The sequence below is a fragment of the Bradysia coprophila genome, unplaced genomic scaffold, assembly GCF_014529535.1.
Source record: "Bradysia coprophila strain Holo2 unplaced genomic scaffold, BU_Bcop_v1 contig_87, whole genome shotgun sequence".
In the NCBI taxonomy this organism is placed as follows: Eukaryota; Metazoa; Arthropoda; class Insecta; order Diptera; family Sciaridae; genus Bradysia; species Bradysia coprophila.
Genome location: NW_023504014.1, coordinates 2,420,356 through 2,443,075, shown reverse-complemented (window position 1 = coordinate 2,443,075; position 22,720 = coordinate 2,420,356). Strand labels below are relative to the sequence as shown.

Here is a 22,720-nt window from a genome sequence, read left to right as displayed (position 1 = left end):
CAGCAATTCGAAACCGCTTGCTGCACATAAAAATAAAATTCCTCCGATCACAGTTGTTGGTGCAACAAACTTTGCATCGGCGATGCAGATACTGAATGGCCAAACGACAAACGTGGAATTTGCAATCAAATACTGTTCTATTGGAACAAAAATTCTGCTGAATGATATTAAAGACTACAACAAACTTAAATCTCAGTTGAAGTCAGCAAATGTGGAATTCTTTTCTCACGACTTGAGAACGGAAAAATATGACAAATTCGTCCTGTCTGGCATCGCTAAATTGGATACAGATGAAATCGCTGAATCACTCAAGACCTACCAGCTTGAAGTGGTGGATATCAGAGAGATCACACTGAAAAACAAACGTTTTGATGATGAAGGTGTCTACATCGTCTCATTTGCACATGGCACCGTAAAACTGCCGAGCTTGAACAAAACGAGAATCAATTACACCATTCCGAAGTGGCGAATATACCAAGCATCTAAAAATAAAGTGACCCAGTGCAGACGTTGCCAGCTTTATGGACACGGAATGCAAAACTGTAATCTAAAACCGAAATGCTTAAACTGCGGGCTTGACCATTACCCAAATCAGTGCAACAGCCCAGTACAAAAATGCACCAACTGCAAAGGGGATCATCTAGCAACTGACCTCAACTGCCCCAAACGTCAAGAGTTTTTGGAAATGAGAAAAAGATTGGCCTCCTCCAACAAGAAACCATCAACAAATAAGCCACCACCCGAGCAAAGAAAAGTCAACAGTAATTTCCAAAAGCCTATGAGATTCTACACAACGCAATCCCAACCAACATCTTCAAGTACCGACAAGCCCTACACAACAACTTGGTCCAGTTTGTTCAAACAGAACACAGCCCCAACCGTCCAACCAACTCCCAGCAACGACAAATTCAAGCCGGAAGAAATTGGTCCAATCATGTCAGAGCTACTAGCCGGTCTAAGGCACTGCCAAAATAAAGAGCAACAATTAATCGTTATGTTCGAAATTGCCACCAAATACGTGTACAATGTCCAACCCTAAAAACGCAAGTATCATGTTATGGAATGCCCAGAGCGTCCGTCATAAAATTGTCGAATTAACTAATTTTTTGCACACTCAAAATATTGACATAACTCTCATTTCAGAAACATGGCTTAAGCCAGGTGACAGTTGTTCAGTGCCAAACTATACTATTTACCGCAAGGATCGCGCTCCCACTATCATTAACAAACGAAATGTAGGGGGTGGAGTAGCTATTGCGATAAAAAAATGATATCCAACACAATCCTTTACCCGATCTGGGACTGGATATTATCGAAACTATAGGCGTTAAAATCCAAGGTGTACTGATCTACGCCGCATATTTTCCCGGATCCAAATTGAATCCACAAAAGTTGAAGTCTTTCAAATCCGACATTATAAAGATCGCTTCATTGCGCAAAAAATTCCTTATCGGTGGGGACCTGAACTCCAAACATAGACTCTGGAATTGCTCAAAGAGAAACCAAGCTGGACAAATTCTCTTTGAAGAAATGTCCAAACGAAATTTCACCGTCCACTTTCCGGATGCTCACACATTCTTCCCACCCCAAGCAAATAGAACCACACCATCCACAGTGGACATCTTTTTGACTAGCGGGTTGAATGACATCTCCAATATAGTAACAACAAATGACCTCTCTTCCGACCATTTGCCCGTCGGTTTCAGGCTTGAATTTTTCTCTAAGCTCAAAGCTCCTGCCCCTTCTAGACGATGTTATGAAAAAGCTAACTGGAAGCTGTATAAAAACTTTATAAGCAATAATCTCGATCTTCAGGCAGCGTCCAAACTTGACTCTATGGACAAAGTTGACGATGGTATCTCAAGCCTCTCAACACTGATCAAGAAGGCTGAAGATATTTCCGTTCCATTCTTCGAACATCGGAATCTTAAATCAAATCTTGACAACGAAACCAAAAATCTGATCTCTCTCAGAAACTGTAAACGAAGACAATGGCAAAGAAGTGGTTCAAGCAATCTGAAAAAAGAAGTAAATTTTCTTAATAGGGAAATCAAATTCAGAATTAAAACTCACAGTAATGAAACATGGAGCGCTAAGCTATCCAAAATCAAAAGCCATTCGAGCCAATTATGGAAAGTCACAAAAATGCTAAGCAGCAATAATGTCAAATTCTTGCTCCCAGAAATCAAAGAAGTGAATCTACCAACCCCACGGGAAATCTCTAAATTGATACGTGGACTCAAAAATAGGAAAAGTCCTGGTGACGATTCAATTACCAACACTTTGCTGAAACAATTACCAAAAAAGGCTATCATTATGATAATGCACATATTTCGTTCTTGCCTCAGGCTATCATATTTTCCTACTTCCTGGAAATGTGCAAAAGTTGTTCCAATTCCAAAGCCTGGAAAAGACCATGCCCAAGACTGTAATTACAGACCAATTTCCTTACTGAACTCTCTTAGTAAAGTACTAGAGAAGACTATACTTAGCAGGCTGAAATCACATATATCAGCCAATAACTTGCTCGCAAATGAGCAATTCGGCTTTCGTTCCGGTCAATCGACCAATCACCAACTTGTCAGAGTTTGTAATCATATCAAAGAAGCACTTAGGAAGAAACACTCGACCGGCATGGTGACCTTCGACATTGAAAAAGCATTCGATAGTGTATGGCACAAAGGTCTTATACATAAATTGTTTGTTCTCAAATTTCCATTGTATCTGATAAAGATCATTGAATCATTGCTACACAAGCGGTCGTTTTACGCATCAATCAATGATCATAAATCCAATGTTTTCCTAATTCTTGCTGGAGTTCCCCAAGGTAGCGTTCTCAGCCCCACTCTTTACAATATCTTTACTTCGGACCTGAAAATCACCAAAAGCGAAAAAGCATTCTTTGCAGACGACACTGCCCTATACAAGTCCGCGAAATCTCCAGCAAAAATCGTTAAAAGCCTGAACACGGCCAGTAAACAACTCACCGAATTCACCACCAAGTGGAAAATTAAACTGAATGACTCCAAAACAAATGCCATCTTCTTCACTAGAAGAAGAGCTCAAAAGTGGCTCCCTTCCACTGGTATTACGGTCCGGAATACTGAGATTGCATGGAAAAACTCTCTCAAGTATCTGGGAGTCACCCTGGACAAAACACTCACGTTCAGGTCACACATTGACAATGTACAGGTCAAATCGTTGAAACTTCTCGGGGCATTGTACCCCATTTTGAACAAAAGATCCAAATTAAATACGACCAACAAAATTCGTGTCTTTAGAGCAATCATACAAAGTTGCCTACTATCAGCATGCCCAGTGTGGGGACGTTGCGCCATAAGCCATATTCAAAAACTTCAAACTATACAAAACAAATGCCTAAAGATAATTCTGAATCTACCACATCATCATGAAACTACAGACTTGCATAGACTCGCCTCTATCCCAACCATTACCGAACAAATTGCGAAAATTTCCCAAAAATTTCTAAACAAACTAATCTTCTCTGAAAATCCAATTATCAGAAATCTCACTGAACAACTGAATCCTGTGTAAATAGCCATGTAAATATGAATAGAAGTAATAACACGAAAAATTAGGAAATAATAAATACAAAATTCATTGGAAGTTTTTTGAAAATTTTCTTCTGCCCAAATTAAATCAAATAATTTCGCCAATAGTAATTCAAAACCAATTGAAACATCATCAGTATGAAAAGCTTAAACCACAAACTAGCTGAGCACTATCCATTGAATCTAAACATTGTAAAACCAAATGTAACAATTGCATAAATAAATAAATATATATATATATATAATATTCAAGTGTGTGTGAGAGTACCTTAAATTTATGGTACTTACGTATTTTCGTCCTTATTTTGAAATGTAGGCTCGAATTAATTGGAATGTGTAAGTGTGTGTGTGTCTCCAATGTATATTACACAGAGTTTACTTTTGCTTCACGATTTCGTCTACGTAATTCCTGTCTATCCCACTATTATGTCATTGACAAAGTGCACTAAAATCCCAAAATTACCGTCAAAACGATGATACACTGTTCAGTAACTTCAGTTTCAGAGTACAGCTCATGCTTGAACTGCGTTAATAACTTACATAAATAGGAAATGTACAACCCGAATACAACGAACCGTTTGCTAAATATATAAGTCAAAGTGAAATTATTGCAGACAAAGCCCCGACTATAATATAATGGAGGATATTCATCCTCAACGTTTTAATGTGTGTCAAAGTAGCTGGTATCTGCCAACGTATAACACACTAAATATGTACCTTACCTAACATTGAAGACTTCGTGTTTGGCATGAAAATTGGATGGGATTGGATGTAAAGCCCACATAGTGATAATATGTTGAGTCTTATACACTCTGTTTGTTCCTGCCGCTGAAAAATTCAATACGTAAGAGTTCCCTTTTCGGCAGAAAACACGCATATATGTAAATGTATAGCTACATACTTTTCGTTGTCGATGGCAAACGGAGGTATTGAGTAGATAAATAATGGGAACACCTTACACAACAAGTGTGCAATTTTTTTTTGAATATTACATTAAAGGGATGAGGGCTATATTTATAACAACGTTCTTTAAATTTTATTTTCACATCGACAGACGAGGGTTCAAATTGTACACCACACCACACATGCTTTATTCAATGTCTTAACTTTGTGTTCGTGCGTTCGTTTGTATTTTGTTGACTCCCTGAACTTTTATACATGTATCATCATCCTCCTTTGACTTTCAATTTGTGCGAACAACTTTTACGCATAGGTCAGCAAACAGGAAACTTTCACAGCCATGACTAGTTGGATTGACAGAATTAAAATTGATTCAATTCATAGGGCAGTTCCTTGTGAATTATACGTGCAAGGGATCGCAGTATGGCAACCATTAAAATCTATTGTTAGTGCTAATGAAGTGTTACCGAAACTGCGTTTATCCTTAAGTGGTTTCATCTAAATTTAATGATCAAGTGGATTTTTCAAAACTAGATAATCAATATATTATTATGGCCGTTACTTTTTTTTCTGGGAAATGGAATATCGATTTTACTGCCAGAAAAACCATTTAATGTACACACCCTAAAAAATGAAATATCTCCGGAAACACAACATTCGAAAGCAACGTTTCACATACATAGTGAAAAAACTGTCTTTGTTTCCGAATTGACCTAATATTACCTTCTTTAGTACTTAAGTCCAGAAGGGACCCAATAAAATCACCTCTAGCACCTGTAGTTCTCGAATTAGAGGTGACGGAAGATGGTGGACATGAAGGAGGTATGGTAATCTTGCACACCACACAAATTCATGGTGAATCTCGCACATGAATCGATAAAGGCTCAACTCCATTTTAAAAAAATGCATCTTGAAAATTAATGGAAAATAGAGCCATTTTTCCCGAGTAATTTGACTTTTAGGATTTTTATATAAATGCGATTTTCCAGTTTCCATAAAAAAAATTGTCCCCCAACTTTTTATGGCAAACAAGATTAGACAATAGTTACTTATAGTTACAGGGGATAAACAGTTGATAAATCTAATTTTCGTGTGTTTATTGACCTCGGCTTCGCCTCGGATCAACAAAAGTCAAACTCTACCTTTCAACTTTCTACCCTAGGAAAAACAAAACTACACTCGCGCAATTTTGAAAACGGACACATTTTCTGTTTCGTTGTCTACACGCCCCTCCTATACAAAAAAGAAGTTTTTTCGAAATGCACCCAAAAACTAAGAACGTACATCGATTCAGGGACCTACTGGGAGCTCAAAACAGCATTCAGTAAAATCGGACCAGTTCATACAAAATTTTTCATTTCATGAAATTTCATGCACCCCTTCGAAACCGTTTTGGCATACCTTTCTAACGATACCCCAGTATTTCATTTGAGAAAAATCACTTTGTTGACTTAAAAATTGTCGAGAAGTCGCCAACTCGAAAACAGGCTAAATAGTTAGAACACGTATATTGAGTCTTCACGCTTTTCATATTTTATTGAGCTTGATAAAAGGAACGTAAATAAAACGTTTTTAGGAGGCAAATTTATGAAAATGAAAACTGATTACTCTATATTCAAGTTAGCGACTTTACAACAATTTTCAAGTCAACAAAGTGATCTATCTCACACGAAATACATTGAGTGGGGTATCGTTAGGAAGGTATGACCTCTGACTATAAGAAAAAAAATTAGCTTCGATCAAAATATGTCCACTCACTGAACTTTTGTGACAAAACGGTTTCAGAGAGGTGTATGAAATTTCATGAAATGAACAATTTTGTATGGGGAAGGAACTGGTCCGATTTAACTGAATGCTGTTTTGAGCTCCCAATAGGTCCCTGAATCGATGTACGTTCTTAGTTTTTGGGTGCATTTCCGAAAAAGTTCTTTTTTGTTGAGGAGGGGCGTGTCTACTGGTTTTTTGTGAATTTTGCATGTATGGATATGGAGAAATGAGAAACTCAAGTAAAACACAGAAACAGAAAATGTGTCGGTTTTCAAAATTCCGTGTGTATATGTAAAGAAAATTTCGTAATAATGTAAATCGAACGGAATTACATATCTACCTGCACTAGTTAACAGTAGTTGTCGATTAAAGCAACTAGACCGTATGTATTCAATGCACTAGTATAGCGACAAGAACGTTAGTCATTTTAGGTCTCCTAATTTTGTAAGTAAGATACTAGAGCTGCTTTGCTCGCGTCCTTTTCTTTATAAGGATCGTAGTCTCTGCACTTATATAAACAACGTGAAATTATCCATAGTTGTTTAATGTCTTGATTCTACGTACTCATTTCAGTGGAATTTAATTAACGATGATTCAGAGTTACTGTCAAAAGCCAGTATAAAATAAAGTTTTTCTTTCGGTTTCCATCGCAAACCTTTTCTAAAACCCTAATTTTACGAAAAAAAAAATCTCAAGAAAAATCAAGTTTATCAGCAACATGCGGTTGGTGTTTTCCCGTTGAATTAACATTTAATAGTACTATAGCTATCAACCTCCGACAAAGGCGATTTTTAGGATTGTTAATCTAGATTATAAAGTGACGGGGGCAGAAAGATTATTTTGCATATCTTAAGTGAACGAATGTTTTTTTATGGATGGGTTAAAATCACCGTTTCTAATTTGAATGTTGGTTCCAGTAATTATATTTTTTTTAGATTATAAATGAGTTTTTATTATATTGATTGATGGCAAACAATCTTCTACTTTTTCATTTGTATTTCGGTTGATTAAGCAGACGACATTCTGTAATAAATAACGAGCAAATTTGGTTGATTTTACTGAGAACAGGAATTCACATTCTATGTTTAGGTTAAGATGGTCTCCCAAGGAGCTCAAACAAACGGTGGATTAAATGGTCGCAAACTTACGAAAAGTTTATCTGAAATGACGAATGCACGAAATGCAAATGTTGGAAATTTGTGTGAGTCTGGAATCCAAACTGACGAATTAAAATTGTAAGTGCAGTATCCATGTGTTTAGTCGGAGAAGTCATTGATATTGATATATATCTTTCGTTTTAACAGATCTTGCGATCACGAACCATTACATCGAACACAATCGGAAGAGCCACCTAGGTCACCGTTTGATTCACACCAACCGAATTCGAAACAATCAAACTACTACCAATTTGAACTGCCAACAAGGACATCATCTAGACAGAGTGAAACTGAAGCATCAAAGAGTGACGGCCTGTCGTCACAGAACATTTTCACTCATTCGCGAAATTTGTCTCACGACAGTGCTAATTCATTTAAGTCGTTGGATGTATCCACATCACGAGCATCACATGACATGAGTTCCATTAATTTTTTATCGGAGAGTGTAGCAGCGCGATCCGATAGCCGTGGCACCATAGCGGAGTTCCCAAATGATTTCGAACAATGCTACGAGACCAATAGTTTGCCTCGTCAGAAATGCATCCATCACAAGGCTGAATTTCATACATACAGTTTACCACGCAAAGATCCTCATCAACATAACTACGGCAGCGATTTGTATTCGCAAGTGAGCTACGCTGAAGTAATAAACGGAGCTAGCAGACAAAATCAGAAACGGTCGTCAATATCTCGCGATAGTTCGACCGACTCGAATCATCCAGAATTGAACGAAGCGTTATCACCATTTGGGACAAATGAAAATATTGTCGCTTATAAGAGGCCATCGTATCCATGTGAGTCGCCAGAAAACCAAAATATAATTCGCCGTCAGTCTGTAGGTCCGTGTCCAATCGAAGATCAGAATTCGGCTTCCGATGAGTTTTGTTCCACTTGCGAATCGGAATCAGATTCCCGTCAGGAGCATGAGAAGGAAATTTTTATTGATTTCAAGCCGAGAATATCAAACAATTCAAGTCCGAGGTCTCGGAAGAAACGACTCCAAAAGACACTGTCTGAAGGTGAGATACTGTTTGAAAATCGAAAACTCGGTGGCGACGGTGTCGCTATGGCTTCGGCTAGTGAAGAGGATCTGAAAACATCTGACGATAAAGATGGTAACAAATATTTGTACCGAAATGCTCCGATCAAAGATGAAGGAATCTGCGAAAAAAGTAATTTACTTAAGCTGCCAGGAGATGGGAGCGATTTGCGAAACAAACGAGAAGCATTCCGAAAACGATCAATTAGTTTAGAAGATCCATCGGTAATTGACGATTACGAGAATTTATCTACACCCATCAAGTCACTACCACCATCGCCAGGTCTTGATGATCAATCTGTACGAAATCATTCCACGTATCCCTCGACTGACTCGCTAGCGAATGATGTGACGCGTGATCACTCTGATGGAATTTGGAACGAGTCACAAGCAACGGTTTTGCAGGCCGGATCAACGTAAGTCTATGTTACTATTATTGTGTTTGGTCTACCTTTCGATCGATTCGTTATTTTACATTTTCAATTCCTCCCTCGGGCTTTGAAAGCTGTTCTTGAATCTTTTTACATTAGAAAAGACCAGAGCTGATACGTGAACAGCATCCGTACATTAGCTTTAATGTAAATACAACTACAACATATTACAGCGTTTGGCACCAGTTTTTGATTTTTTTAAATTTTTCTTCATATTGACTTTTCTCTACAAATGGCTTTTCAATCTTAACAGGTCACAAGGTGCCACTCCTGCACTACTAACGCCCACAGCTAAACGCAAAAATTTACTGTTGCAACATCAACAAAGGAGTTCTATGGATACGGATGCATTAGAGTTGGAAGATAACTTTAGTGATCAGGTAAATTTGTTTTTGTTTTTTTTTTAAGTCAATGTTTGAACAAGTCATTGATTCAAACAAGAAAGTGTCCAAGTGTGGGACACTATTCAAGCTATTCACAATTATTTTTTGTTGAAGTGACCAGGGATGAAAGTGTCAGTAGAAGGACATATAGGTTTCTTCCAAGGCCATTCAAAATGTCAATCGTCATCCACAGAGAAGCCAACACAACCTCACTTTGAAGTTTTACCGAACAAATTTGTTTAAGTTGCGGTTATGTTTGCTTCTGTGGATGACGGTCGGTTTTTTTCGGCCTTTCAAAATTCGTTTTTACCGTACGATGGAAGAAACCTATAGGTTTGTTCCAAATAACGGTAAACCCAAACTTTGACAACCCGAACTACGACAATTTCATCCAAAGACGACACAACCTCTGCTTTTTGCTGAAATTTTGAGGCGCCGTTTACTTATAGTCACGCACAGCTTTTAAAAAAAAATTTACGTATTGAAGCTGCTTCGCGCCAATTTCGGCAGTCATTTTTCATGAGCAATTGTTTAGGTTATGTTGTCTGTGGATAAAATTCGTATGGCCTTGGAACAGACCTATTTTAGCAAACTTGTTAGAATTTGACAAAATCGGAGACTTTTAACAATTGCTGTAGCTTAATACAATTCAATTTGATTTTTAAAATTAATCTCGAAGTGATTTTGGCCCACGCGCATAAACGGTGCATAAACTGAGTGAAGTATGGATTAAGCTCCATGCTAGAATCGCAGTCGAATGATGTTTAGAAAATGGTTTTATCCATTTCGTCCGTTTGAAGAAAGAAATGTTAAGTAAGCAGAGACAAAAATTGAACCGAGCTTCGAAGACGAAGGCTACTGCGATTCTATCTTCAGCACTACACTATTAGCAGCATTGAATTTTCTTCCCTTCTTCACGACCAGACGTGATATAATTAAAAACATATCCCATTCAATGATATCCCACTCAACAAACAAAATGCTCTTATCTGTGGCTGTGTTTAATTGTCTCTCTCCCATACATAATTACACGAATTAGGGTTTTTCCGTTTCAATTTCGAATTCTCTTTCATCAAAAACAAGGCATCAGAACAGTCGGAGCGTTTGCTACGACTGAGCCCCGTACGACCCGTAAACCTATTTAGCCCGAAACCATAGCCCTAATAAGCCCGTAACCCTTATTGACATCATTGTCTATTTTTGCAAATTGTAAACTGTAAGCGTTCATCTTTAAAATTGCGCTTAGCGCAATTACAAAAGCCCGTACGAAGTACTTCTCAAGTATAAAACAAAATTTTACGATGTAATCTTAGGAATCCGAATTTACAACTTTTTTTTATCCCAATTTTCTTTCGGTATTGAATTATCTGTCAAACGAAACAAAAAATAGCAAAATCTGATGAAATATACTCGATTTATGTGCAAAAAACACTTAGGGCCGAGCAGCGGCCTTAGTTCAAGGGCCCAAATTTGAAACTTTTTCGCCACGTTCTTTTCTGTATTATATTACCTTCCATAGAAAACTAAATCTAGCAAAATCGGATGAGATTTACTCGATTTATGTGCAAAAAATACTTAGGGTCGAGTAGCGGCCTTAGTCCAAGGGCCCAAATTTGAAACTTTTTTAGCCACGTTCTTTTCGGTATTCAATTACCTTCCATAGAAAACTAAATCTAGCAAAGTCGGATGAGATTTACTCGATTTATGTGCAAAAAACACTTAGGGCCAAGTAGTGGCCTTAGTCCAAGGGACCCAATTTGACAAACAAACAAAATGCTCTTATCTGTGGCTGTGTTTAATTGTCTCTCTCCCATACATAATTACACGAATTAGGGTTTTTCCGTTTCAATTTCGAATTCTCTTTCATCAAAAAGAGAGAAAATGATTTGCAGCGCGCGAATGTTTGACAATACCATCATAGTTTCTTCAAGAGTCTGACACCGAATTTCGATGCGCTACTGACGTCAAAGTCTTTTTAACACCAGTGCACCTTTCGCATAAAGGAAGTGTGAAATTCATTTTTTCGTTCACTCATTCGTTCACTTAAAATTCAAATTCTGAAGCTTTTGATTCGACTAAATTCAGGTGGCAGTTCTATTAAATTCGTTTGAACCAAATGCATCGTACTTAGATTTTCGCTAGATCTACCTGATCTGCCTTCACATCGATCTTTCGGTTTCGATATTATATCTCAAATTACAATATAAACGAAAAATTCAATCATTTTCGTATTGACAAATTGATTCATCCGTGATGGTAATACGCTTCGCATTGATCAAAATACAGAACAATAAAAGTTCACTTCGAACCATTTTTAACCGAAAAGTATTGAATAACTTTCTGAATTATTCTTCTTCTTAAGACCCGTGCGATGTAACCGAACTTATGACTCGTTTTAGAAAGGATAAAATTGCTTTGGTTCATGTTTTTCTTTGATTTTACTTTGCTGCATAAAAAATTATGGAAAATTGACGATTGGCGCTTTAAAGCTCAGTAAAGCTCGACGCACGGCTACCAAGATACTGGCTGAACTTTGTTTTAAACAATTAAAATGTGTACTACGATTCGTACGGGTGTGTTTTAGTCCCCAGGCGTTATGTATATAAAATGATTGAAGAATATTGAATTTTCTTCTCTCCAACAATTTATCATAAATATGCGTTTGCGGTACAAGACCATATAACACGAACTTCCTTTTTCCTCATAAATATGGTTATACTGCCGCAAAACTCAGAAGAACTCACAAGTGTTAGATATAATATGGCTTGTGATACATGGATTGTGAAACATTTTCGGAGAGCTTTGATTATTTACACATAAAATATTGATATTATGCATGCAGAACTGACGAACATAATGATGGTTTATAGTTGTTGTATTGCTTGTCGATTTAGAACGAAATTGGATATTGCGTTGTATCGCCTGGATTCGACAAATTCTAATTTGTCGAATCCAGGCGATACAACCAACGCAATATCCAATCATGATGGTTATATTCTACGCACATATAACTTTATTGTGTAGTACCCGGCTCTGATCGGGATTACTTTAATGACAAAATATTTAAATATTTTCTCGCGTCACAAATTTTCTTTAAAAAATATTTTCACGCGTCAAACTAAAGTGTTCTTAAAAAATATTTTCCCGATATGAATAAATTTTCACGCGCCAAAATTAAATTTCCAAGCGTTAAAAAATGTGTCCACGTACGAATGCATCCTTGACAGGCAAACATAGAAGCGAGCCATCAGAACAATCGGAGCGTTTGCTGTGATTGAGCCTCGTACTATCCCGTATATATATATATATTGCATACGTGACCCTAGTGCGTCTGTTGCCCCACTTTGACTGTAAGCCTTATGCGCCCGTAAAGTAAAATTATTATTATTAAAATTTTGGTCTTGTTATTGTTGTCTTGCTGGCACATGCAGATAATTTATTCAGGAGGACGTTGTGTTGCTGAGGGTTATCGTGCCCAATGACAAATGAAAAACTGGTTTTTCTTTTTAACTAGCCAACGTTTCGGTTTGGAATCAAACCATCTGAGAGCCGTAGATATCCTTAAAACACTTGGGCAGCCCTAACTCACGAAGGGCCGACCCGAATATGACCATCTTCGAACTTAATCAACTATTTCAACTACATTTCAGGGATTTTTTTTAATCGGATTTACTAAGATATCGAGGTGACAAACAGACAAAATTTTTATTGCGGATTCGTCATCTATGAACACAGGCAAACATGCAAACACGGCATCGTAATCCCATAAGCCCCTTTGTACTTCGTCCTAACTTCCCCTCAGCAGTCAGTATGCGAAGTTTTAAGTCTCCAGGACTCTTCGCATGTGCTCCTATAGAGAGACAAACAAACATGAAACTTTATATTATAGATTACAGTTCTGATGGGCAATGTGTGCGACTCGCGTTCAATATATTTATTTATGTGGTATTATATACAAAAAGGCGGAAGCGACATTGTTTAAAGTTATTATGAGGATTAACCTTTAGAAGAAAATCAATAGAAAATGTCGATAAATTCTTGAAGATTAAATTCATGGCATGTGAGTTTGAATAAGTAAAAAGAAAAACATTTTTTGTGGGAGTCACCAGTCAACGGTAAACATGTAATAAGTGAAAATTCAAAAACGGAAGTGGGTGTCATTATAAGCTACCTACGTAATTAATAGTCATTTGTGTACCTGATTTGCACGATTCATTTTAGGCAATTTCGCGAGTTGTAGGCCGAACGGAGTGAGGCTTACAAGCGAAAGTGCCTAAAATCAAACATCCAAAGCAGATACACATGTGAGTTTTCATGCAAAGGGCCGAAAACTCGAGAAAAAAATAAAAAGTTGCCCTCATTTTCGGCCGAAAAGTTAATTTCTTATTCCACATGATTACGCATTGAATTTACTTGATTTTGCTATTCCCCTGCGCACGTGACATCACAAATTGAGAATTGAAGATCATGGAACCAAAAACTCGCGCAATGAAACCGTAGTTGAAAACACAAACCCTTTAGCCACGAGATAGGAACGAGATTTTCTGTACGAAACGAAGTTTCGATTCAAGTTTTAGTTGTTGTTCTAACAACCTGAAGTAATGAAAATTCGATTGTCTTAAAATTGTTCTCTGTAATCAGAGACCTCCGGAAACGTTTAAGAAGAAATATTGTTCTATTGTAAATTGTTCCTTCTCCTGGTATGAATTTCCCTCGTTAAAAAAATTTCTATTTTCAGTCTGTCCCATCATCGACGTTTGCATCAAAACAAGCCCCATCCAATACGCAAACCACATCGGCTGTAAAAACTTCAACGGCCCAAGCTCCACCACCAACACCAATGCCATTAATTGCTGTAACGCCATCTCTTAGCATCGAAATGGAAGACCACAAAGTTCCATCACAATCCGTTCAGCGCAGATCTCGACCATCAAGCCCCACAAAACGAAAAGAAATTCGACGACGCAGCGCTTTCGGTCAAGAAATAGATCCATCTATGCACACCTATTCGAACATGTAAGCGCAGAATTATACAGTATTCCGAAAGCTTTTCAATATATTTGTTTGCTTTCGCTTGTGTTTTCACAGACCAACTGAATCTCCGGAACATGTCAGACCATCAACTACACCGGAGCTTTCATTAAATCGTTCCGATTCGGGTAAAAACAACACCGATCTATCGGAATGTAGTACTAATACCGAAGATTATGTCACGTGTACCGATAATTCGAGACGTGTTGCAGGTAAAGCGGCCAGTGCAAGCTCATCATCTACCACACAAGTACCAGGTTCGAATCCCATTTTCTGTAGATTGGATATGGGTGTTCGATGTTTGTTAAAATAGAAAAGATTTAAATGTATTTGATGTTGTTGATGTAAAGGCTTTACGTGAACAGTGTGTACGATCTTGCGTTGTTCCATGTTCAAAAAATTCATCGTAACTATACAAACACTTAAATTGTCATCACTCATTTCCAATCGGTAGTGTCTGCACAAACATCACAAGCCTCACAGACCGTTACGCAAGATGGTTCGTCATTCGAAAGTGCATCCTCAATGTATAGTTTGGCTCGTGTTGATGCTATATGCGAAGACGGAGGTGTTTTAGACGATACAATTCCACTGCCCCCGATACCAAAAGCACAAAACACGGCCAAATCGTCTCCGTCCCATTCTGCGACAAGCAGTTCATCAGCTGGGAGTTACTGTCCCAATGGTTTAAAAAAGCCAACAAAAACGTCTCCGTCACGCACCAATATTGTTAAGCCCATTCAACCAACGAAACCGAAAACCGAGTCCGTGTCCGACGATGAAAAAAGCGAAAAAAGATATTCGTCTTCGGGATACTATGAGAGCCCACAAGATGAAGGTAAACGAAAATTTGTTGAATGGATGGATGACGAATATGGAAACGATTTTTTTTTTGTAGAAAATAAACCATCTCGACAGCGTCGCGTCCGAGACTGGAATGAAGAGGAACGTAGACGACGCAAGGAGAAGATGAGGCTTGATATAGAAAAAGAAAATATGAAGTCGCTTACGTCGCCAATACCAAAGTCCACAGCAATCTTCAAACAAATATCACCGGATGATCGAACAGCAATGAACATTTTAGATGGAACAAGTCCAAATAAAGCGAAACGCCTACGACCTAAGACTCGCCGGTAAGTAATAGAATCATTATCAGCCGTAATTGACGTGGAAAACAAAAACTGGTTCCAGATCGCCGAGAGTTCGAAGCACCAACGAAGATTTTGTTCCAAAACGCGTCAAAACACCGATCGTCATAAGTCCGGAAATGTGCACCTCTGCTGACGCCATAACTAAAATAAGCCCGTCCAAATACTCTCATCCCTGTCGTTTATCACCTCGAAAAGCTAAGGACTCATCTCCCGAAAAGGGCTTAAAGGCATTGTCGACCGAATCGTTGCGGTCCGTGTCACCAGGATCGGATTCGGTGTTTTATAGTGAAGCTGATGGTATATTGGATCATCAAGTGAGTACTTTTGATAAGTTTGTCGATTTAAAAAACGGCGATCGAATAACGAAGTGATTTTGCTAGGTACACTGTCACAACTGTGGGAAACAAGTAGAAATTGTAACAGCCGCTGGTTCTGTCGAAACTCTTGGCGGTTCCGTTGAAGACGAAATTGTTCCTACAATCGTCAAGCCACCAGCCGATTTTGCTGATTCACCGGATGGTCCGAGAACACCACACCATACAACGCGACTGTACAAAAAGTTGGATAAACGTTTTCGTTCGGAAGAGCGGCACGGTGACCGAAAAATCTACCGTTCTCGACAAGAAAGTGCACGTGCAAAGGTTGTGCCAGTAAACTGTTACCGGATGTCAATTTATAATCTCAAATTCGTAATTCACTTTCAGAGCGAGGAGCGTGGAAAAGATGAGGCTAATAAAAAAGCCATTCTGCGGCCGGCTGGATCTAGTCCTTGTGTCGTTCTTCCCGACGGTGGACAATTCAACACAAGGGACCAACAAGCCGATCCCGAGCAGGGAATTTATCATGGATATTACCGACTAGGAATTTGGATATGTATCACTGACCGTGATGTTTGGAAAAAACACGATTTGGGTGCAGTAGATGGTTTGTAGTGAATTTGATGGTTTTGTCTCATTTGAAAATCATAAATGTTATTGCCAGAACGAAGTCGTGAAATAACGGAACGTCGAGGATCAACAGACTCGGAAAAAGATTTCCGTAAAAAATATCAGGCAATAACACATCGACTGGTTCATCGCAAGTCATGTGTGGAAATGTATCGCCGGCAAAGCAGTAATTCGTTCAGTAAGTGTTCCTCAGACTCGTAATATTTCAATTTTTTTTGCCGGTTTCTGGATCCGAATTCCCTCCTATTCCAATACTGATGATAACAAATCCAGACAACATACTAATAACTAATATTCTATTACAAAATTCGAATATCGTTGAATAATCTCGAATCGTAACCAGAAATAGATCAATAACGCGTGATTCGTCACCGGCAAAACAGTCGACAAGTGCAAGGTAATAAAAATAGCCTGCCATTTCACGTTGCACTCTTTGAACGTTTTGGTTCAGCTGACCAAATTTATGTGTTCTGTCGAAATGGTTTCCATTATTTGGACGGTAGCCAAGCACAGCAAACACTTGTCGCTTAATTTCAACATATTTTTTTTCCCCGTTCTTGTTGTTGTGGATTGTGAATGCCAGAAATGATAACAATCAATGTCAAAAATATTCGATTTTCGATTAGCTAATATACACAGAGTGAATTTGTCTCTAGCAACCAAAGACAGAGTATTGGCGTTGGCTCTATGGACAACTATACACTGTCAATATCGTGAGGAACGATATCATCGTTCAAAAAGACGTGTTTTAGACGATTATAATCGTTTTTCTGGACGATATATCGTTCTTAAAGCGATATTATCGTGTTTTGAGCGATAATATCGTTCCTGATCAATCGAATATGAAGGTAAAAAATTGTGCTGGTCTTTTTGGATTGTTTCTTCCACACGATCGTCGGTTGTCGTCTCTTGGCATTGCTGAAGTATTCTTCGATTCAGGGTTAGAAATGGAGAAATATTTTGCGCGCACCTTTCTTTTTCTTACTTTGATCATTTCAATTTTATTTTACAAGGTGAACTGGATATTTTGATACTTATTTATACGGTTTAAACTGACAAGGCTGTAAACTTTGGGGAGGTCTCGCAGATACAGATGGTCTCGCGGGTGACACACACATAAATTGACATTTTCGTAGAAGATGGTTTTTCAAATTTGACAGTTTCATAGTAACTTGTATGCGTGCTATATTTCCGAAATTTCGTTCTTCTTATGTATATTATGTCGATGGACCTTCCCAACAGTCTATAGCCTTGGAAGCTGCTAGATGCACGCGGGTGGTAAAACCGTAGTAAATACGTATGAACAGTTTTGATTGCAAATTGAGCAAATTCTCACTGAAATTACAGTGCCTCTAATCGTTGTTATAAATTTTGCAAACATTGCTGTTGCTCCCAAACCCGAAAAATTGAATTGGTTTCCGAGAACTGGTTGAATGTAAAAATGTGAAAATGCACCCAGCCGGCTTGACTTACAGTTCGTACAATTCCGATCCGAAATACATCGCTCGAGACTGAAAGCGAAACGTTTCTGTTATTAATAAAACAGGTCACTTATTCCTTCGCATAACGTCTTGTTGCACTTCCTCATCCCATCACTTTCATTTTCCTCACGAAAGTAGACGAAATAAAGCCCAATGCAAAATAAATATTTATATCCGAAACAGCTGATTTGATTAGTGTACTGAAACAATGATGTTTTACAGTCGCACATACACACAAAATTAGAATCAAACAGCAGAAATTACGAAAGTGGTTCAGAAAGGAAAATCGTTATTTCACTTTTCCTTTCAGTGAAATCAGAAAATTCAAACGTGTAACATTGTTCTACTCGTCTTCTACTCGTTGTTCTACTCGATTTTTATTTTTCTGCTACTTTGTGCAATTGATGTCCGTTAGATTAATTTAGTGAAAATGATAGGTATAGATCGATAATCCAAGCAAAATCCGTTGTTGCGTCAGTTGATCGAGTTTTAATTTAAAAAAAACTTGCATTGCAAAACATGAAAAAAATTCCTGAGTTTTTATTAGTTTCTATTTTAAGCCGCAGAAATGAATGGTATAGCAACAAAAATAGATTGACGGCGCTATCAGCACTATGCAAATATTTTCTTTAGTATATGTGTTCGTTTTCAGTTTATTAGACATTGCGACAAATAAACATTTTCTTTGCTATATTTTCATTCGATGCTCAAGAGAGTAATTTATTGGCTTTCTTTTTAAATTCATGTTTTTCATTCATTGTCGCAGAATGGGTTTTTGCTTACGTTATTCTTTTCATTTTTTTTTTTTTTGTTAACTAAATTGAACACAGATATGATATCATCATCGGCATCACCGGACTCACTGAGAAATAAGTTAGAAGAAATTTTTAAACTTATGTTAGTTGTCTGGGCGAAAGAAGGCATTGCTTTGAAGACGATTTCTGGTCAAAAGAGTGGTACGTTTCGCTTGTTTATTTTTATATTTTCCGAAAATACATTTTTGAAATTTCAAATTTGTACTTCAAATCGAAAATAAATTTATTTAATGGTCAACGGTAACATCATCAACACAAATCGTTGTTATCGCTCACTACACCAATGTATTTGGTCATTAACTTGAAGAGTACTGGAGAATCTGCAGTGGAGCTGAACGTGAATAAAGCTTCTCTTTAATCAAAAAGAATTGGTGGTACTCAAAGACTATTATACCGGATTTATATTTGAATGTCTTTTGTAGACTGTCACTGACTTAATATACACAGTGAGTCCGCTATAAATTCAAAATTAAACGAATAACAACCAAATTAAAGGAGTCGTTATGTTTGGTCAACTCGCTTTATTTGCATATAAGAATGCGCTGAAAATTACTTTTGAATTCATTGGCTCATCCATCGAAAATTCGAATTCTGAAGCGCACTTATGGCGTGAATAAAAACAATCAAAGTCCTTGTTTGCACCAAACACCATGCAACAAAGTTTCCAAGGAAAACGTTACGAAAATATCCAAAAATTTGTTTCAGCGTGATGCTTTGCTTGTTTTAATTTTGTCATCAAAAGTCGACATTCAAATATAGTTTCGGTGTAAGAATAGTCTTTGAATACTACCAACGCACTGTCTAGCACCGAAGCTGACTTAGTGCTTTGATACTACACATTTATCAATAGTCAATAGCAACGGCCTTTTTTTGATGAAAGTGAAGAGTCACATAGTTGATCATCTATGACGGAGTTATCATAAATTATGAAAATATTAAAATAATGGTCAAAAACATGGTTTTCTCGGTCCATTCCTGCAGCTTCCCGAGCCATGAAAAATGTCTCTTTATACTGTCTCTTCTCTGGTTACGATATATTTTATTTGCGGCCTCTGATTTGATTAAACAAATTAAGAAAAAAATTAAAAAATGGAACACTCGTGGTATTTCTGTTTGCTGGGCGCCTAGAGTTGAAGGCTGAACGTTGTTGTTTGGGCGGATTTTCGTATGATTTTTATTTGATCATAATGTCTGCTATAGGCAGTTGAAATTTAGAAGACTTCTTCGGTCAAGTTACATTGATAACGCCATTACATTGCTTGTGTTTTAATTACTTTACTGTTTTCAAAACTTCAGGTTCTGACAAAACTATCACCGTGTACCGTGAATCAGGCGAATTTGGTTTTCGCATTCACGGATCCAAGCCGGTAGTGGTTTCAGCTATCGAACCAGAAACTCCGGCTGAAACTTCTGGCTTAGAAGTCGGTGATATCGTGTTATCCGTAAACGGAGTATCCGTAATCGATAAAAGCCACTCGGAAGTGGTTAAAATAGCACATGCTGGAAGTGATATACTGGAATTAGAAGTAATTTCTATCTTTGAACTACAGAAAAATGGTCCAAAAAAATGGGTTAATTTTTGTATGATTTAGGTTGCAAGAACTGCAAATTTGGTATCGTCTGAGGTTACAGAAGGTATGGTTCTCATGATTCAATTTGATTTCTGTTCTTGAGTTTCAACGGAATTTTTATGACAGCTGTGACGCCAGCATTATATTCGGGATATCTATGGCGTCAAGGTGGACAACCACACATCCAAGCGAATAATCAAAAGTGGGTTCGTCGATGGTTTTGTTTACGTCCAGATCATTGCCTTTACTATTATAAAACGGATGTGGTGAGTCAATTAACCAGATGACCAGTGTAGAACATCGTGAAAATAAAAAATTGCGCACGTTAGGACATTCAACCAATTGGTGCGGTTCTTCTTACAAACCATACAGTTGAGAACTGCTCATCGGACATTGGTCGTCCATTTGCTTTTCGAATAACGTCCGGTGAGAGTCTACCATTGTATTTAGCAGCCGATACTGAGGAAGCGGCTAATCGCTGGATTGCCGTTACCAGTCATGCGGCAAAACAAAGTGATCCATGGTTAGAAATAAGCACGAGGAATTTAAGACTACCACCGAATGGTAAGTTGACAGTTTCCGATGCGCAATTTGTATTCGTCCAAAATTAATGACCACAACAACCCCCTCAACACTCATCAGGTGTTCCGCGACCAGATTGTTTTGGTTATCTTATGAAATTGGGCAATCGATGGCGAGCATGGTCCAAACGATATTGCGTATTGAAAGATGCCTGTCTATACTTTTACCACGATGGAAATAGTAAAAATGCTTTCGGTAGTAGGAGGATGTCTTTCAACACAAATATCGCAATTTCGATTCACGATTTTTGATAATTTAAGGTATGGCCTGTTTACAAGGATATAGAGTGCAGCAAACCAACAATTCGTCGGGTAAGAAACATGCATTCGAAATTTCTCCTCCCGAACCGAAGTTGAGGCATTATTACTTTAGCACCGAGTCGGAAATGGATAAAAAGAGGTATGTGTGCTTTTACGATTGTAAATATGATTTAGCACGACATAGTAAAGACGCTTGACGCTTGATTGTTGTGTAAAATGGCGTACGATCTTATGGGATTATGATGGTAAATGGATTTACTCGGGTGAATGTGTCCCTTACCAAAGGGCTTCATAGCACAGTCATTGTCGGTATCTATTTTCCATGCGTAAACTTCTTTTAACACTCTATAGACAAGTTTTGATTTTGCCCAGAATCATTTGCTCCTTTGAAAATAATTTTGTTTATGTCCAGGCGAACCAACAACGTCGCATTTTCTCAACAGATATCGACCGAAAACAACAACTTTTTATCCCACTTTTTCGTCCCAGTTGTGTCAAGATAAGATTTGATTCCATTTACGATTACGATTACAAAATAATGTGACTTTTTGGTCAGTCAGGTTTTTCAGGTCGATAACTGTGAGAAAATGTATCGTTTAGGTTTTCTGTTCAGAAAATCTGACGTTCCCTAATATATTACTCGGAACTCGGTGTGTTTTTCACCAGGGTTTTTTCACGACCTGGGTCGAAAAACACTTCTTTTATCAAATACAATAACCATTTCAGATGGCTGGCAGCATTAGAATACTCAATTGATCGATGGATGAAAGCTGGTTAAATTGAATAAACTGGACAAACTCATCGATCCGTTAAGCGTTTGATTAAAGTTGATAAAATTGTATTTTGATTTTAGATTTTAGTTATGAGATAGAAAGTAAATTTTGTTGAAATCCCCGTCCTTAGCGTGCAAAGTTATCCGGAAAAGATTTTTTTGTATGAAATACACACACACACAGAACACATCGTTCGTTTATCATTTTTGAAATTTATGAATTTGAAATTTTTTGAATGTTTCTGCACATCGTGAAATTGTATTTACAATTTGTTCTGTACTTGTTAAAGATGTAAAAAAAATTATTTAAACAAAAAAAATCGTTCCAAAAATAATTAGGGAAGAGTTAGATTAAATGAATGTAACTTAAAGAAAAAGAAAAGAAAAAGAAAAAAAAATTAGAAATTAAATGTAAAAAATGAAAATGTCTTATGCAAACATCGTAAAGAAAAGTGGAAAATAATTATAAGAAATTATTTATGAAACTAAAAAAACACACAAAAAAATATTAACTGTGACGTAGTGAAAATCGACGAAGATAAAAAAGAAAAGAATTTAATAAAAGTGACAAAAAGAAAAATAAATGTTAGAGCTTTAAAAAGAAAACCGAAAATGCAAAACTTAAATAGAAAATGTTTCGTTAAAACAAAGTGTAATATTGTCCTCACCATATACTATACTACCCATCAAATTAAAACATATAACTTCATATATGCGTTCTAACGTTTCCATATGAATTCAACTCAGCACCGGGGAAGATGCGGGAAAAAACAGAAAAAAGCGAAATCCAATAAATTAAAAATGGTAAAATTCTTGAGAATCCTGACTTTTAAGGACTGCGTTGTGACAACTGATAATATT

At 37.4% G+C, this 22,720-nt stretch overlaps 1 protein-coding gene across 1 annotated transcript in view; it reads left to right on the top strand.

Annotated features, from left to right (window-relative positions):
* Positions 1-21,868, top strand: part of LOC119084673 — a 125,666-nt gene extending 103,798 nt beyond the window's left edge. The window contains exons 10-28 of the mRNA XM_037194751.1: positions 7,329-7,474; positions 7,544-8,851; positions 9,120-9,246; positions 13,988-14,265; positions 14,338-14,492; positions 14,735-15,118; positions 15,179-15,413; positions 15,472-15,745; positions 15,812-16,072; positions 16,136-16,355; positions 16,413-16,556; positions 18,690-18,815; positions 19,971-20,200; positions 20,267-20,309; positions 20,372-20,511; positions 20,575-20,809; positions 20,888-21,022; positions 21,088-21,226; positions 21,814-21,868. Coding sequence (XP_037050646.1) covers positions 7,329-7,474; positions 7,544-8,851; positions 9,120-9,246; positions 13,988-14,265; positions 14,338-14,492; positions 14,735-15,118; positions 15,179-15,413; positions 15,472-15,745; positions 15,812-16,072; positions 16,136-16,355; positions 16,413-16,556; positions 18,690-18,815; positions 19,971-20,200; positions 20,267-20,309; positions 20,372-20,511; positions 20,575-20,809; positions 20,888-21,022; positions 21,088-21,226; positions 21,814-21,865 — 4,632 coding nt within the window. The 3' untranslated portion in view covers positions 21,866-21,868. The remainder of the gene's footprint in view (positions 1-7,328; positions 7,475-7,543; positions 8,852-9,119; positions 9,247-13,987; positions 14,266-14,337; positions 14,493-14,734; positions 15,119-15,178; positions 15,414-15,471; positions 15,746-15,811; positions 16,073-16,135; positions 16,356-16,412; positions 16,557-18,689; positions 18,816-19,970; positions 20,201-20,266; positions 20,310-20,371; positions 20,512-20,574; positions 20,810-20,887; positions 21,023-21,087; positions 21,227-21,813) is intronic.
* The last annotated feature ends 852 nt before the right edge of the window (positions 21,869-22,720 follow it).